General features: G+C 33.8%; 1 protein-coding gene across 2 annotated transcripts in view; it reads left to right on the forward strand.

The window, feature by feature from the left end:
• Nucleotides 1-19111, forward strand: part of Vps26a (VPS26 retromer complex component A) — a 35612-nt gene that overhangs the window by 6394 nt on the left and 10107 nt on the right. Inside the window, exons 2-6 of one of the 2 annotated variants that reach the window (XM_076834687.1) lie at nucleotides 1254-1403; nucleotides 12950-13025; nucleotides 14232-14388; nucleotides 15573-15737; nucleotides 17762-17868. In XM_076834687.1, coding sequence (XP_076690802.1) covers nucleotides 1254-1403; nucleotides 12950-13025; nucleotides 14232-14388; nucleotides 15573-15737; nucleotides 17762-17868 — 655 coding nt within the window. Of the gene's footprint in view, nucleotides 1-1253; nucleotides 1404-12949; nucleotides 13026-14231; nucleotides 14389-15572; nucleotides 15738-17761; nucleotides 17869-19111 lie in introns of those variants that run through there. The other variant, XM_076834688.1, reaches the window with a different exon arrangement.

A 19111-nucleotide genomic window follows, 5' to 3' on the forward strand; every position in this document is an offset into this window, starting at 1 on the left:
GACAAGGTCTTTCTAAGGGTCTTGCTATGTTTCTGATGCTTCCCTTGAGCTTGTGAACCCCCTGCCTCAGCCTTTCAAGTCGCTGAGGGTAGAGGCCTTCACCAATGTGCCTGGTGACAAAAATAATTTTAATTATATCCTATACTATAGTTACTAATGGATTCTGTTCATATTACTTGATTATTACCAACTAATATGTTTTGGCATTGATAAGCAATTGATTTTTGTTCTTTATAGTTCTGTCATATCGAGGATTTACAGAATAAGGCTTGTATAAATTGGAGAAATTTCATTGGTTTCCTCAGAGCCAGCTTTTACACACACACACACACACACACACACACACACATATTTTTAGTATTAGGTGGACACAATTCCTTTATTTTATTTGTTTTTATTTTTATGTAGTGCCAGGGATCAATCCCAGTGCCTCACATATGCTAGGCAAGCTCTTTACCACTGAGCCACAACCCCAGCCCCTAGAGCCAGTTTTACTCAAAGGGCTTCTATAATGTAACACATCCTGTTTAGACCTAATATAGCAGTAGATTTTATTGTAAGTGGTACATTATAATAATTCATTTCAGCTTTTTAGAAGTAATTTGGATTATGCAAATTCTGCTCTCATGAAAACTCCTCATAGAGGTTTAATAAAAGTTAATTTTTCAAACTTAAGATGTTAAGATGGCTGGGCTCGTGGCGCACGCCTATAATTGATTGCAGCGGCTCAGGAGGCTGAGAAAGGAGGATCTCAGGTTCAAAGCCAGCCTCAGCAATGGTGAAGCTAAGCAACTCAGTGAGACTCTATCTCTAAATAAAATACGATATAGGGCTGGGGATATGGCTCAGTGGTCAAGTTTTCCTGAGTTCAATCCCTGGTACCCCACCCCCACCCTGCCAAAAAAAGAATTCTTACAGTTCTACTATGCTAGTATTTGATTATTTATAATGGTTACCTATGGAAATGATTGAAATTATAACATATTTAATTGTTTATTTTTTTCCTTTTTGGTGATAAAAAAACCTATAAAATGAAATCTTTTAATCTGACTTTAAAAAGTATATAGTACAGTACTGTTCACTATTTACACATTATTATATTCAGTTTGTAAAGTTTTGATGTAGAATTTGATGAAGCTTGTGAACTCACAGATTTGTAGTCTAACTGTAGGTCAATGGTGTAATAAAATTTGAATTTAAAATGTTGTGACTGGCTGCATATGATAATTATGAGCATTTTAATTTTATTTCAGAGTTTTCTTGGAGGCTTTTTTGGTCCCATTTGTGAGATTGATGTTGTCCTTAATGATGGAGAAACCAGGAAAATGGCAGAAATGAAAACTGAAGATGGCAAGGTGGAAAAACACTATCTCTTCTATGATGGAGAATCAGTTTCAGGAAAGGTAAATCTTTTGTTTGGCAGAATTTTCTAGTTGTAGGATATTAGAATTACTCATCAAAATGATCTGCACTGTGTCTAAATTTGAGCTCCAGATGAATTATTACAGTGATTTAAAAAAATTATTTGGTTTAATTAGTTATACATGAAATTAGAATGCATTTATGCATTTTGATATTCTATACATAGATGGAATATAATTTCTCATTTTTCTGAGTGTACATGTTGCAAAATCATATTGGTCATGTAGTCACATATGTACATACATAAAGTATTAGAGATGGAATTTTTTTTCTCCAAAGGTCAGCTAAAATCTTTGATTAGAACATTTAGAAAGACTCTTAACCCTGGAAGAATTCTAAATTACTCAAAATAATTCTCTTTTTTTTTTTTTTTGATTGTGAATTTGTTTAGCTTTGGAAAGTTTGTTTAGCTTTGGAAAGTTTGTCTAGCTTTGGAGAGTTTCTCCAGAATAGAGTTTTGATCCTCTCAACATTTGCTTCCCTTTCAACATACAGTTGAATTGTAGAGATTGCAGTAACTCTGTGGTGTGCCATTCTAAAGGTTTCTCATTCTTTGTAACTTACCTCTCTGTATTATTCTTATGTCTGTTGATCTTATTTTTGGTACTCCATTGAAGACCTAAGTACTTTTGGAATGTGTTTGTGTGAAGGCATCTGTATGTCAGATTCTGTAAGATTTCACTTTTCCCCCCTTTTCCTTATACACTGATATGTAAAGATTATTCTTAAACCTTAGGGAATAGGATCAATACTCATTAGCTTGAGGTACTAGGGAATGGTAATATCATAGACAAAAGCAAGCTACAAAACATTTGAAATAATTTTTAAAATATAAAATGTTAGGATTTTTCTTTTCTTCTTCAACTAATTTATACATGTGGTAGGCAGTTTGGGAAAATAAAGTATAATTCTATTATGGAAATAATTCACAGTTAAATTTGAATGTGTCTTCTCTAAGTTTCCCTGCATTTATTGTTTATATATTTGTAGCACAGTCTTATGTCACTTAATGACAGAGATATGTTTTTGACAGATGTGTCTTTATAGCCTTTTTTTTTTTTTTTTTTTTTTTTTTTGATGGTGATGCTGGGGATTGAACCTAGGGACTTGTGCATGCAAGGCAAGCACTCTACCCACAGAGCTATATCCCCAGCTTGACAGATGTGTCTTTAGGTGATTTTGGCATTGTGTGAGCATAATAGAATGTATGTGCATAAACCTAGTGGTATGAAGTTCTACACACCTAGGCTATATGGTATAGGCTACTTAAATTTTTTTTTTTTTCACTTTTAAGCTTTTTTATTGTTGAAAACTAAGACACAAATATATTAGCCTAGGCTTACACAGAATCAGAATTATCAACATCATTGTCTTTCATTTCCCCATCTTGTCCCACTGAAAGGTCTTCAGGGGCAATAACAGTTGGAACTGTCATCTCCTATTATAACAAGTGCCTTCTGGAATCCCTCCTTAAGGACCTGCCTGTTTTACAGTTAACATTATTTTTTTAATAAGTAGAAGGAGTACACTCATAAGTATAGAAAATATGAACAAGTAAATAGTCATTTATTATCATTATCAGTTTTTATATACTATGTATAATTGTATATGCAGTAGGTTTGTTTACTCCAGTATTACTAAAAGCATGTACGTAATAATTTGCAGCATCATGATGGCTACTCAGTTACTAGGTGATAGAAATTTATTCACTTTATTATAATCTTAAGGTACCACCATATGCAGTTTGTCCTTGACCAAATTATCATGTGGTACATAAAAGTAGTTTCTAGTTTTGTTTTGTTTTTTTTTTGGCAGAGCTGGAGATTGAACCCAGGGCCTTGTGCATGCAAGGCAAGCACTGTACCAACTGAACTATATCCCTAGTCTCATTAGTTTCTAGTTTTTAAGATAGCTTTTAGTATATGATATCATCTTTGATAATATGGACATCTGTATGCATACATTTTTCTCCAGATTCTACAGGACAAGATTGTTTACTTAGAATAGATTCCTGGAAAAAGTTGCTGGGCCAAAAGACATGAGTATTTGCAGGGTCGTAATACATATTAATCTGGAAAATTTATGTGCTTTAAATTACATGATTTAAATTACATATTGTTTCATTTAAGGAAGCATTGAATATGATCACTTTATTTACACAATATATTTATTTTGTTTATTTGTTTTATGTTGTGCTGGGAATTGAACCCAGTGCCTTGTGCATGCTAGGCAAGCACTCTACCACTGAGCCACAACCCCAGCCCGAATATGAGCACTTTATAATGTAATGTGGTTCAATGGTTAAGTGTCTCTGGGTTCAATCCTTCCCTGCCCCCCCCCCCCAATTTATGGAATATAATAACCTTGCCTACATTTTCATTTTTTTAGTTATAGGTGGACACAATATCTTTATTTTATTTTTATGTGGTGCTGAGGATCGAACCCAGTTCCTCACACGCTAGGCAAGTGCTCTACCTCTGAGCCAGGACCCCAGCTCCCATTTTCTGTTTTTTAATATTTTGGATTTATTGTCTTTGGAATAAAGTCTTGCTGACAAAGCCTAATTTTATTTCACTTAAATGTTGTAATGCTCTTTTTGCCTTGATACCCAAAGGATATCTTTTTCTCTCTTGTTTTTTTGTGGTGCTGGGTCTCATACATAGTAGGTAAGTACTCTACCACTGAACTACAGTTCAAGCCAACATTCTCCCCCCTCCTTTCTTTCTTTCTCTGGGGACTGAACCCAGGGGCGTTTTAACCACTGAGCCACATCCCAGCTCTTTTTACTTTTTATTTTGAGATAGGGTCTTGCTTAATTGCTGAGGCTGACATTAAATTTGTATCCTCCTTCCTCAGCCTCCCTGGTAGTTGGGACTACAGGTATGTGCCATCATGTCTTGCTAATATTTTTGTTTATAGATGAGGAAATAGTGGCTCATAGGTTGAATAACATGTTTGAAAATGTACAATCATTGGTGTGAGTAAAACAGGTTACAGGATAATATACTATTTTTTTTTTCTTTTTTACAGTATTGGGGATTAAATCCAGGAGTGCTTTACTACTGAGCTCTATCACCAGTTCTTTTTTTTTTTTTTTTTTTTTAATCTTTTTGAGACAGGGTATTGTCTAGTTGTTGAGGCTGACCTTGAACTTGTAATCCTCCTGCCTTTGAAGTACCTGGAATTACAGGTATACACCACTATACCTGGCAGGAAAACATTTTACATTTAGAATAAGAAAATAAATAAGGAAAGAATATGCTTGGCATGTCATTTATTGTAATATAACAAATGCAAAAGAAAGAGTTAATATTTTGCTTTTTTTAACATCTAAATTGTTTTTTAATTTGAAAAGGTAGAATCGTTAGAGTAAAAGCTAATTATAATTATGAAAAGTAAAAATAATCTAGTTTTAAAACATTCTGGTGGCTAGATCAGATTAATGTTATGCTATATAGTACAGAGAGAATTTTGTAGAACTGATTGCAGAAATCCCTCAGTAATTCTGGAAAATGAGAAAAGTTTTAGAATATAGGAAGATATTATATATTTAAAATGAGGTAAACAATTTATATTAGTCAAACTTAATATTGATTCCTGGTATAACTGCAGAATGGATGATTTATGAGCAGTTTGAAATGAAAACTTAAAACTTAAGCATTCATTATATGTGATCCAGTATGTGTAAGAATAGGTCTTATCTCACAAGTGTGCTAGTGTAATAAAAAGATGATTGGGATACAGTTGTAATATTTAGCCTTTACTTGTCCACTCTTTTAGTAGGAATTCTGGATAGTCATTTAACTTCCTGGATTTCACCAATAAATTGTGGAAGTTAAACTGGATCATTGGTTTCCAAATTTGGTTCCTTTCACTTAGCATAATCTTTTGAAGGTTCATCAGGGTGTAGTAAATATAGTATGAAGTACTATATATTTTTTTTTACTATGAAGTAAAAAAAATATATAACATGTACCATTTTACCATCTTAAAGTATACAAATTCAGTAACATTAATTATGTTAATAATTTGGCATTCATAGTTGCTATTTTCCAAAGGTTTTTCATTACCCCAAACAGAAACTTTGTATCCAATTAATTGTCCCCCATATCCCCCTTCTCCCAACTTCTGGTAACCTTTAATCCACTTTGTCAGTTTGCCTATTCTAGATATTTTGTAAAAGTGGTCATATTTATCCTTTAGAGTTTGGATTATTTCATGTAGCATATTTCCAGGGATCACCCATTATAGCATGTATCAGAATGCCATTTTTTTGACTGAATGATATTCCAGTATACCATACTCATGTATAAAAGAATATACCACATTTTATGTATTCATTTATTAGCTGAGGATATTTGGGCTTTTACTTTTTGGATGTTGAGAATAAGCTGCTATGGACATTGAAGTACAAATTTTGTGTAAACGTATATATTCACTTCTCTTGGTTTTTTGCTAGGTCATATTTCAAGTCTGTGTTTCACTTTCCCAAAGCAGCTGCACCATTTTGCATTCCCTCCAGCAATATATGAAGGTTCTATTTCTCCACTTTCTTGGCAATACTTTTTTTTTTTAATTGTCATCTAAAGTGGATGTAAAATGGTATCTCATGGTTGTGACTTGCATTTCTCAATTAACTGATAACATTGAGTATTTTTTTTTTTTCTTGTGCTTTGTGTCATTCATATATCTTCTTTGAAGAAAAGTCTGTTCAAATCCTTTGACCTTTTTTTTTCCTTTTGGTGGTACTGGGGATTGAACCCACTACCACTGAGCTACATCCCTAGCCCTTTTTATTTTTATTTTATGACAGATTGTCTTGCTAAAAAAGTTGCTGAGTCTGGCCTGGAACTTGAGATCCTCCTGCCTTTGCCTCCTGAGTCTCCACACCTGGCATTAATTATTTGAGTTAATACTTGTGTAGAGTTCTTTTTTTAAAAAATTTTTTTAGTTGTTTATGGACCTTTATTTTATTCATGCGGTGCTGAGAATCCAACCCAGTACCTCATACATGTGAAGCAAGCGCTCTACACTGAGCCACAACCCCAGTCCTTGTGTGGGGTTTTAACTTCATTCTTTTAAATGTTGATATTTATTTGTCCTGGCATCACTTATTGGAAAGAATATTCTTACTCCATTGAATTGTTTTGGTACCTTTGTGGTAAATGCTTTTAAAAGTTAAAAACTGATAATGTTGTCTGTCAAAAGTCTTTTGGAGTATTTTTGAAGCATTCTTTAAGATAATTAGATTTTTTTTTAGATTATTAAAAAATAGGAAAATTATTAAAAGCTACTTATTCAAGTTCTTTTTATCCTTACCTTGGATATTTACTGCTTTGGTTCATGTCAAATGGCAATTGGACTGTACCCAATTTTTTTTATGCTTTAAGAAATACAGTTGAGGGGCTGGGGTTGTGGCTCAGTGGTAGAGTGCTTCCCTAGCATGTTTGAGGCACTGGGTCCGATTCTCAACACCACATATAAACAAATAAATTAATAAAGGTCCATCAATAACTAATAAAAATTTAAAAAAAAGAAATATAGTTGAACAGGCAAATAATGGTAGAGTTCTTACTTAGGCTTCCTTATTTTGAAGTGCTAAAGCCAGAATTGAACTGAAAATTACAGGTTTATTTCTTTGAGATATACATGATACCTCAATATTAACTTGCTTTCTGAGACACAATTATACTTTTAATTATTTTTGAAATGTGTTAAGCCACATAAGATTAAGATAAGATTATTTTGGATAAAATGTTACTTTGACCAGGAAAACTTTTATCCAAATGATTTTACAGGTTCAAATGGATTAAAGAAATTTCCTGTAAATCTACAATATTTCCCTCTAAATTACACAAAAGAGTTATCCCGTTCTAAGTTTCTGTGCAGGGATTTTTTAAGACTAGCCATTGCACAATTCTCTATATTAATTCATGTTCTGAAGGGATTCACTTTTCCTTGACTTTATATGACAGCTGATCAAGAACAGGTATTATTTTTCCCTCCCCTTTTTACATTTTAAATTTGAAACTGAATAAGGAAAAAAAAAACTATTTTGAGTAAGTTATTTACTTATTTATTTTTGGTACCAGGAATTGAACCCAGGGGCACCTAACCACTGAGCCACATCCCCAGTCCTTTATATTTTTTCTTTTGAGACATGGTCTTGCTAAGTTGCTTAGGGCCTCACTAAGTTGCTGAGACTGGCATTGAACTTGATATTCTCCTGTCTCAGCCTTCCCAGTTGCTGGAATTACAGGTGTGTGCCACCACATCTAGTCATATAAGTTATTTAGAAAACAAAAAAGAAATATATTTGGCCAAGGTTTCCTTTTTATTTTTTAAAAATTTTTTAGTCATAGGTGGACACAATACCTTTTATTTATTTAGTTTTATGTGGTGCTGAGGATCAAACCCAGTGCCTCGCTTGTGCTAGGCAAGCACTTTACCACTGAGCCACAGCCTCAGCCCGCAAGGTTCCCCTTTATAATACAGCTTGTGTTCATCTGAGTAATTTTGAGATAACTGTTTAATTGATTATTGATGTACATTTATTATTTTTTAATTATAAAAATTTTGGTGAGTGGTTTATCTGGGTTTTATTTGGGGGGGGGATGATATTCATAAGTTAGGATTCCTTAATTGGGATATTCTTTGAAAAGGCAAAAAAAAAGCCACAAAATATTAATATTCAAGTTCTTGACTTGTCTACAGTTTAATTCCTTTTGTGTTCTGTTCTTTGCTGTGAATTTTTTAAGTGAAAAAAGCAAAAATTCACTTTGAACCAAGAAGATGACTCCTCTCTCTCTGTTTATGCAGTTTCTAGATGGCAGCTTTAAGAGAGAACTGTTGTGCTGAGTGTGGTGGCACACACTTGTAATCCCAGCTACTCAGGAGGCTAAGGCAGGAGAATGGCAAGTTGGAAGCCTGTCTGAGCAATTTAGTAAGACCTTGTCTCAAAATAAAAAGGGTTGGGGGTATAGCTCAGTGGAAGAGTCCTTGCCTAGCATTCACAAGCCCCTTGCTTGGTTCAATCCCTGGGTACTGAGAAGAAAGAAAAACAAGGAATTGTTTTCCTTCTCCATTGTTTTTGCATGTGAAAACAATCCTTGTCAAACTGTTTGGGTAGTGCTGAGAAGTTATTCATTCTATGGCTTTTTTTTAAAAAAAAGGTACACAGTACCTTTATTTATTTATTTTTATGTGGTGCTGAGGATCGAACTCAGTACCTTACATATGCCAGGAAGGAGTTTTACCACTGAGCCCCAGCCCCAGCCTCTATAAATAATGCCTTGAAGGTAGTACAAGTGTCAGGCCACCTTCACTGAACTGTATCTGTTCCCTGTTGCAAAAGTGATCAAAGGTATATGTTTAATCTTGAGATTATAGGCATTTATAGTTTAATTTTTAAAGCAAAGAAGAGTTTCATATCTTTTCATCAACATAGATACAGACCCTGTTCTTCTGGCAGCAGGTGGAAATTACTCTTGGATAACCATAATATCTAGCAACAATAATGTACAGATACTTTGATGCTTCACTGTGAATAACCAAGTAAATAGAGTATAAAACATCAATTTTATGTTTGTCTTGAGCACAATATAGAATTTCACTCCTTATATATATTCTGAAGGTATCATTATTTTAAGCATTTACAGAAGACCTCAAATAATGATATCTGAGCTTTCAGACTGGTTTATTGGAGCAGTGAATATGTTTTACATATAGATTAGATTTCTCTGTATGGCCTTGTAAGCATATACACACATTCTCAAGTATATCCACAGAAAGAAATTACTTAATAATATCAAAAGGAAAATAGTAATTTTAAATTGGAGAAACCTGGCGGATTGCTTTAACAAGTGATCAGAGTTGAATCACCAATATTGGGACAAACCGTATCTTGTACTTCCTAATTTTGATACTCTGAGAACACAGGTATTCTTGCCCAAAATGCATGAGTTTAATCTACTTGGTTCTATAAATCAGCTGATTTGTATTCTTAAACAAAATCTCAAGGTCAAGCTGGGTGTGGTGGCCTATAATCCCAGTAACTCCAGAGACTTGAGGCAGGAAGATGGCAGGTTTGAGACCAGTCTGGGCAACTTAGTGAGACCCTATCTCAAAATAAAATTTTATAAAGGGCTGGGGATGTAGCCCAGTGATAGGGCACTCCTGGGTGCTGTTTTAAAAAAAAAAAAAAAGTCAAGAAGGGGAATGATTGAGGAATGTTGTAGGTTAAAGGTGACTGATACACATCACAGCTATATCTATGTGTGAACCTGGAGTGAATCCTGAACAGGAAAGGGTATAAAGTACATTATTGGGACAATTAATAGAGATTGAATATAGATCATAGAATATTATACTTTTTTGATTTTGGTAATTAACACCGTGTTTATGTAAAAATGTTCTTTTCCTTAGGAAATACACATGCAGTATAATGGAACATGCTGTCTCCAACTAATTTTTGGTTATGAAAAAAAAGTGATGGATGCATGCATGTACATGTATATGTTGAGAGAAGATAATGAAGCAGATGAGGAAAAATATAAACATAGGGTGAATCTGGGTAAAGATTATGTGGGATTTCCTAGTGCTGTTCTTGCAACTTTTTTGCAAGTTTGAAATTATAATAAAAAGCCATGTAAATATAACTGAGTGGTGTTAAAATTCTTTGATCCAGTTCATCATTGTGGTTTCAATTCTTTTTCTATGTTCCTTTGCAGAATAGCCTTTAAATGAAAATGCTTTGGCTGGGAATATAGCTCAGTAGTAGAGCCCCTTGCCTAGCATGTGTGAGGCCCTGGGGTTCAGTCTCTGGTATTGCAAAACAACAAAAACAAAAATGGAAATGTTTAATTATGCCTTTCAATTCTGGGGTTCTTCACGTTGCAGAATAGCATGCATTAGGCTTAAAGCAGCTGTATATTAAAATCAGTGGGAGATCAAGGAAAAATAAAAGAGTTCAGGTAGATGGTGAGAAAACTGAATAGATATACATTTCTACTTTAATAGTGTGGTTTCATAGTATTCTTTGGGAAAACTGTAAATTTTTAAAATAATCAGACATAGCCATGTTCAAGCAAAGACATTATCAGAAACTGCCAAATGGACTTTTTTTTTGTGTGTGTGTATGGTGCTGGGGATTGAACCCAGGGCCTTATGCATGTGAGGCAAGCACTCTAACAACTGAGCTATATCCCCAGCTCCCCAAATGAACATGTTTTTAAAAATATATTTTTAGACGTTGATGGACCTTTATTTTTATTCATTTATTTATATGCGATGCTGAGGATTGAACCTAGTGCCTCCTCACACATGCTAGGCAAGTGCTCTACCACTGAGCCACAACCCCAGGTCAAAATAGACATTTTTAAAAGTACAGGATGAATTATTTCTTAGCTTGAGACCTGAAGTGTTTCAGATTTTGGAATTTTTTGGGTTTTAGAATATTGATAGATTTTTATCATTTGAACATATGCTCAAAAGTTTAAGATTTTGGAGTAGTCTGAATTTTGGATTTTATCTAACCTGTTTTTATCTATCAATCAATCTATATCTATCTGTGCTGGGAACTGAATCCAGGGGCACTCTGCCACTGAGCTACATCCCCAGCCCTTTTTATTTATTGAGACAGGGTCTCTCTAAGTTGCCCAGGCTGGTCTTGAAGTTGAAATCCTCCTGCCTCAGCTCCTTAGTAGTTGGGATTCCAGATGCGCACCACTGATTGAAGAAAAGCATTGTTTAAAGAGAAGCTTTTTAAAGTCATATTGCCAGTATTTGTTATAGTAAAGAAACCTGGGGGCTGAGAATGTAGCTCAGTGGGAAGTCATGTGGGAGGTCTTGTTCCCACAAGTCTTGCTCAGTGGGAGGTCTTGCTTAGCATGTGCAAGACCTGAGTTCAATCCCCAGCATCACACCCTGTATATATATTCTCTGTGTGCTTTATTGGTACAAAGTAGTGAATAGTCTAATTACTGCCTGGCTCATGAAACAGCTAGGAGTTGCGCTTGTTTTTATTATTTGTGATTTGAACCTAATATTTTTAGTGTGTGTGTGAAGCTTGTCTAAGTACTTTTTGTTCTTTCTTTTTTTTTTTTTTCTGACTTTGACAGTATTGTTAGCCCATTGTAAAAACAAAATTTGAAAACTATAAAAAAGAAAAAAAAATGACCCATAATCAGTCTTTCTAAAAGTAACTGCTGTTAAGAATATTTTCTTGGGCTGGGGATGTGGCTCAAGCGGCCGCATGCGTGCGGCCTGGGTTCGATCCTCAGCACCACATACAAACAAAGATGTTGTGTCCGCCGAAAACTGAAAAATAAATATTAAAAATTAAAAAAAAAAGAATGTTTTCTTTTTGTAGTTTCAAAAAACATAGTGGGCATTATACTTGTATACAATTTGACCATGCTTCCTTCATGTAACATATCATGCACATTGTCCCACATCATTAAAAATTCTTTGACATTGTTATTTTTAAACTTTTAATAATAATCCATTATATGATGAGCTACAATTTACTTCTTTGTTCTGATAATAATTTTGAAGGCAAATAACATTGGTTATGAGATATGCATATGAATGAATATTTTAGTCCATATACTTTATAAGCAGAAGTAACGAGACCTCTGTTTTTCTTGATTTTTATTCTTTTGAGAAGCATTGTTTGAAGAAAAGCTTTTAAGAGTCATATTGCCAGTATTTGTTATAGTAAAGAAACTTGGGGGCTGAGGATGTAGCTCAGTGGGAGGTCATGTGCTTAGCATGTGAAAGACCCTGGGTTCAATCCCCAGCATCCCTCCCCCCCCCCAAAAAAAAAGGAACCTGGAGGAAATTTTTTTTTATAAAAATATTCTTTTGTTAGTTAATTCTTAAACATTTGGCAATTTATTTCTGATATATGTATTATGCAGATGTTTTTCAAATTAATTATAAATTTAATGTTTCTACTTGGCAGATATGAATTTAAGAACTTTGAGACTACTTCAAAATTATGTAAGATAAATTACAATTTAGATCTTAAGACATTCTAATTTTAGGATGAGTTGCAGACTGAGGGCAGTAAGCATTACCTTTAATGTCAGGAAGCATAGTATTAGATTCTTGATTATAAAACACTGAAAGTGATCTTTCACATTAATTCTTGGAATTAGTGATTATTTTCATATTAAAATATTATTTTATTAGTCTTAGAATTACTTATTTGACCAGAAAATACATATGAATAGTTGAAGGTCTTCCCTTTCTTTGAGTCTTTTTGCATTTCTTCAGCAATAACGAGGGATTCCTTCCTAATAAAGCAAACACTTTTAAGTTATGTGTAAGTAATAGGTTCATTAGTGATTGTGTATGAATAAATCACATCTCCTCTGGTGCTTAAGGTCATCCTGATTTAGGTATATGGTGGCGTCTCATATTTCATAAATGAGTACCTGAAATATATATTGCATTCATCTGGAAGGAGTCTAATAGACCCACTTAAAGTACTGTTAACATCTCTTATAATTTCATGTTTTGGCAGGTAAACCTAGCCTTTAAGCAACCTGGAAAGAGGCTAGAGCACCAAGGAATTAGAATTGAATTTGTAGGTCAAATTGGTGAGTTTTAAAATAGTATTACTTTTTCTTTTGATAACTTTTGAGTTTGAAGAGGGTTGGATTTGGCACTTAAATAATTAAGAGTTAAACTTGGTGGAAGGAAGGAATTGATTTTGCATAATAAAAGAGGACCTAATATATTAAATCAGAATGTTTCTTTTAATTGTATTAAATTGCATTTGACTCATTCTGCCTGTATTATTGGATTTCACTACTAAAACTGAAAGATATTATATAAACTACTAGCCTTGAAAAATCAATTGGCTCACTCACCAAAATTTCCATCTGTCTACATTTTCACCAATCTTACAACTACCAGCTTCACCTTCATTTTTCATTCTCTAATTATCCATGCCATTTGTCTTCCTGACCTAGTGTGTGCCTGTAGCCAGACTCACCTGGTAACAGAAAATTCCATGTGAAAAGGAAAGGGATGATTTATTCTTAGATCAAATTGTGTACATTTCCATATATATATTTTAGAGACATTCTTGATTTAGCTGGGAGTAAATTGTATATAAATCTTTTATACTATATATTCAGAAAAAAGAGGGTTAGGAGTATGGCTCAGAGGTAGAGTGCTTGCCTAAGCATGTGCAAGACCCTGGGATCAGATCCCCACATACCATAGATAGAAAAGAAAGTATGTCTTTTCAATACTGTCCACAAAGCTAGGTTTTTAAATCTAGTTTTCTTAGTTTTACTGTACGTTTTTAAAGCATCAAAAATGGAATGGGTAGATATTTGTTTACATATATATTCTGAATGAGATTGTACTTAAGGGGCAAATTGTAATAATTAACTGATAGTTGGCTTTATTCTTTTGTGTATTACAGTTTTATCAAGGTAATATATTTGTCCAAAACAAAACAACAAAACAGAATTTTTGCCTTAAAGGGAAGAAGTTCAAATAATTGCTGGTAATGTGTCAAACAGCTTTATATTGGGGGAAATCCCTAACTACATCAAAAGGAATGAACTCATTTCTGATAGGAATTTTCATTGTGCTATGCTTCTTGAATTTAGTGATGCCTAGGTGGAGCATAATAATGGGGATGATAAAATTCAGATCATAGTTCCAGTTTATTAGAGACAAATCCAACTAATTCTTTTGGTAAAAATTATTTGCTTTGGAGGTAGAAGTTTGGGTTTTATTGAAATGGACATTAAAATATAATTAGTCTTTTGCTGTTTTAAATTTCTTAGAACTCTTCAATGACAAGAGTAATACTCATGAATTTGTAAACCTAGTGAAAGAACTAGCCTTACCTGGAGAACTGACTCAGAGCAGAAGTTATGATTTTGAATTTATGCAAGTTGAAAAGCCATATGAATCTTACATCGGTGCCAATGTCCGCTTAAGGTATGAATGTATTACAAACTATAAGCAGAGTCAAAACCAGAAAGTAATGGCTCTTATTAATGTCTTATTTGAACTCCTAGTTGTAATTCTGTACTGAAGATTTAAGGTTGGAAAATGTTCTGCACATTATTTTGTTTGGCTAGGACTGATCTGAAGAGCTTTTTTTTTTTTTTTTTTTGGTACCAGGGATTGAACTCAGGGGCACTCGACCACTGAGCTACATCCCCAGCCCTAATTTGTATTTTATTTAGAGACAGGGTCTCTCTGAGTTGCTTAGTGCCTCACTTTTACTGATGCTGGCTTTGAACTCACGATCCTCCTGTCTCGACCTCACAAGTTGCTGGGATTATAGGCATTCACCATCAAAGCCCAGTGACTGGAAGAGCTTTTTAACATAGATTCAGAGAAACCATATGAAAAGTTTCAGTTATATATTTCCTTTGTGTGAATTATCTTTTAAGTACTTCATTTATGAAGAAGTACCTAAAATTTCTATCTCTCCACATTTTGAACTGAACTACTCTCCAAATATATTTATTTTCTAATGAATCTTATTCAATATATGGTTAAAAAGTGATCTGGAACTCCAAAGAGGCTGACTTATCTGAAAGTACAAAAGAAGCAAATGGCAGAACTGAAGTAGGAACCCAGTTTTCTAAATTCTCAATCCAGTATCCTTTCCCTAGGTCTTCTTGCAGGAAGCCATGAATGCTTCAGGGACCAGGGCAATTAAAGATACTAATCTGAATGCATCAGGTCTAAGAACCTGCTTTCTTAGCTTACTTGGCATTGTCCATCTGGTACTGGATTTGACAGTCCAAATGCCAAACAGCAGTACTTTAACTAGATATAGATTTCCTTACATAGGTTTGACAGTTTCCCTGCAAACTTATCTGAAAAGTATTTATTCTTAAAATTGAATTTTCCTCCCCCATATGCGGAACAGTTTTTTTGTTTTTGTTTTTTATTAAGGAGTATAGCTTAGTGATAGAATGCATACCTAGCATTTGTGTGGCCCTGCACCAAGAAAAAAAATTAGAACACTTTCATAGGGTAAATGCAAAATGTAGTAAGTTGAACCCAAAGGAATTCCAGCCAAGAAAAAACTGAGGTAATGTTTGCATATTTAGAATATTTAAATTTACCATAGGTGATTTATCTCATTTCCTCTATTAATTTTATAGGTATTTCCTTAAGGTGACAATAGTGAGAAGACTGACAGACTTGGTGAAAGAGTATGATCTTATTGTTCACCAGCTTGCCACCTATCCTGATGTTAACAACTCTATTAAGATGGAAGTGGGCATTGAAGATTGTCTGCATATAGAATTTGAATACAATAAGTCAAAGTAAGTACCTTTCACAGATGAATGTTCAGGGAAAATTTAAAAATAAGCTTTTCAGGCCTTTGTAAATTGATCACCATAAGGATAGAATTAACATTAATCTGATGTTAACAGACTGACAGTCTCTGAGCTACAAGAAATTTGAGGAGTTTGGTCTTGCTTCCACCCCAGGGAAAGTATCTTTTATATTCTTTTCCTGATAAGATTCTGCTTGATCACTTTATGTAGAGGATCTTAACAACTCAGAAGTAGCCAGTTTCATTTGTCTGTAAAATTTACTAGCTTGATATCACTTCATCCTGGCTATCTATTTAAACTGAAACAAGGGCTGGGGATGTGGCTCAAGCAGTAGTGCGCTCACCTGGCATGCGTGCGTCCTGGGTTCGATCCTCAGCACCACATACAAACAAAGATGTTGTGTCCGCCAAAAACTAAAAAATAAATATTAAAAAAAAGATTCTCTCTCTCTCTCTCTCTCTCTCTAAAAAAAAATAAATAAACTGAAACAAAAATCCTTTTTTTCTGACTACATAAACAGTACATTTTCATTATTGAAAATTTGGAGGATGTAAAAAGTGAAAGGAAGTAAAAAGTCACATATGTTCACCTTTACTATTTAACCACTAATAATATTCTCTTGTGTGTCTGTTTTGTGGGTGTGGTGTGGTGTGTGTGTGTGTGTGTGTGTGTGTATATATATATATATATATATATATATATATTTTCAAAATGGGTTCATACTTATTATTTATTTTATTATGGAAGATTTCAAACAATGCCAAAGTACATGAATATTGAATAATATAATGAATCTTTATGTACCCGTTACCCAGCTCCAACAGTTACTAGCTGCTTTGTTTTGTCTGTATTTAGCTCCCACACTTCTCATAGACTATATTGAAACAAATTCTAGACACATGAATTAATCTAAAAAATTATACATTATTTTAGTGTAACTACAATACTATTCAAAAATATTAACTCCTTAATATTTCTATAAATATAGTCAGCATTCACATAACCCAAATTGATTCATTTTTTGTCTCTTTTTTTCACATGATTTGTTCAAATCTGTATCCAAACAAGATCCACAAATTTCATTGGATTTTTTTGACTCTTAAATCTCAAAATTTTATATTTTTCCCATTTTTTTATTAAAGTTTTAATTTGTTGAAGAAATAGGTGGCTTGTTTTATCTCTCTTCTACATATTATTCTCTTGCGTAATTTTTTTATTGTCACTGCCAACTTTATAGCACTTACAATTTGTACATGTGTCTATAAAATCTTAAATTGTTGATAAATTATCAGATACTTGGAAACCTAAACACTTGTCACTGGAGTTTCCCTTCAGACTCATGTGGTTGTATTCCCAGATTTGTTAGCACCTTATTTCAAAGAATTTAGCAAGGGTCTTTGGTTATTAAATAATATACAACAAAATCAGATCTGTGGAGGTAGCCCCAATTAATCTCTCTTTGAGGTCGTTAGTTATATTATTGTAGCATTTATAATGATGCTGTTATATAGAACTTTTAATGTTGAAAATATCTTCAACTGGAGGCCAGTCTGGGCAACTTAAGTAAGATCCTCTCTCAAAATAAAAAGAACAATAAAAAGGGCTGGGGGTATAGGTCAGTGATAAAGTGTCCTGGTTCCATTTCCATTACAGTTGATCAGTCAGTCAATAAAATGAAAATATATTCATTCACTTGAAACAAATATTTCAAGCATAAAGAATCTAATTTTCTATTTGGTTAACTGCTTAGATTCTCTAGGCAGTAAGTCCTGAGTAGGACCAACAATTCATCAGGCTAATTGTTCTCTCCGAGATATTGAAGGTCAAGTAAAAGTTTGATAGCATACTTTATCATAGTGAAATGAAAAGGGACCTGAAACATTATGAATAGTCAAAATGGTATTCTTAAAGTTGTTATCTTAAAGATACCTATTAAAGCCTTCCATGGCTTATTTCACTCTTTTTTCTTGTTTTTAAAATATACTTAGTGATGTATTCTCTCCCAATAGATATCATTTAAAGGATGTGATTGTTGGAAAAATTTACTTCTTATTGGTAAGAATAAAAATACAACACATGGAGTTACAACTGATTAAAAAAGAGATTACAGGAATTGGTAAGTTGAAGAAAGTATTTGAATTAAAATTGCCTTCTTTTAGTTGAAATTTTAGAAATCTTGAAATTTTATTTCAACGTAAAATCAATTTGATATCCACATTGGAAACTGACTTTGCTTCTTAATATTGCTGCCTATAAGAAATCCACTTAATGCTTTTTTAAAAACTGTTTTTTGAGCTGGGTACAGTGACATGCATCTGTAGTAGGACCACCTGTTCTGAAGACTGAGGCAGGAGACTCTCTTGAGCTCAGGAGTTCAAGGCCAGCCAGGACTACACAGCAAGACCACATCTCTTAAATATATAAAGAAATACATAAAAATTTGAGTAGGTGGCAATTTCACTTTGCTCAACAAGTATGAAAGACCATATGGTAGCCAGGCATGGTGGCACATGCCTGTAATCCTAGTGACTAGAGAGGTTGTTACAAGAGGATCACAAGTTCAAGACCAGCATGGGTAATTTAGCAAGAACCTGTCTCAAAGAATAAAAAAGGGCTGGGGGTGTGACTCAGTGGTAAAGTGCTCCTGGGTTCAGTCCCCAGTACCGAAAAAAATAATAAATAAATAGGGCTGGAAATGTACCTCAGTGGTTGCCTAGCATATATGAGGTCCTGGATTCAATCCCTGGTACAAAAAAAAAAAAAAAAAAAATTAAAATTAAAAAAAAAAACCAGTAAAAAGTATCATATTTCAATACTTAAGTTATTAATAGGTAATATATTTATAAGTTTTTAAATCCTCCTAGAAGCTGGGCACAGCAGCATGTGCTGTAGCGCCAGCTACTTTGGAGGCTGAGGAAAGAGAATTACTTGAGCCCAGGAGTTCAGGATCAACCTGGGAAACTGTGAAACCATGTCTTTTTTGATAAAAGGTGAAAGATTTATACAACCTAAAGAGAAACCAGAGTGTGAGACCCTATCTCTTAAAAATATTTATAATTGGTTATCAAAATAATAAATATCTGGGGCTGTAGTTGTGGCTCAGTGTTAGTGTGCCTAATGTGTGAGGCACTGGGTTCGATTCTCAGCACTGCATATAAATAAATAAAGGTCCATCGACAACTAAAAAATATATATTTAAAAAAATGAAAAACATCTGTGATTTCTTAATCTCCATTTTTTCACATGCTAGCAAAAAGTAAGTGATTTTAAGATATTAAAACACAACTTGAGCCAGGAGTGGTGGTGCTCACCTATAATCCCAGTGCCTCAGAGTATTGCAAGTTCAAAGCCAGCCTTAG

Source organism: Callospermophilus lateralis, chromosome 15, assembly GCF_048772815.1.
Source record: "Callospermophilus lateralis isolate mCalLat2 chromosome 15, mCalLat2.hap1, whole genome shotgun sequence".
Taxonomy (NCBI): Eukaryota; Metazoa; Chordata; class Mammalia; order Rodentia; family Sciuridae; genus Callospermophilus; species Callospermophilus lateralis.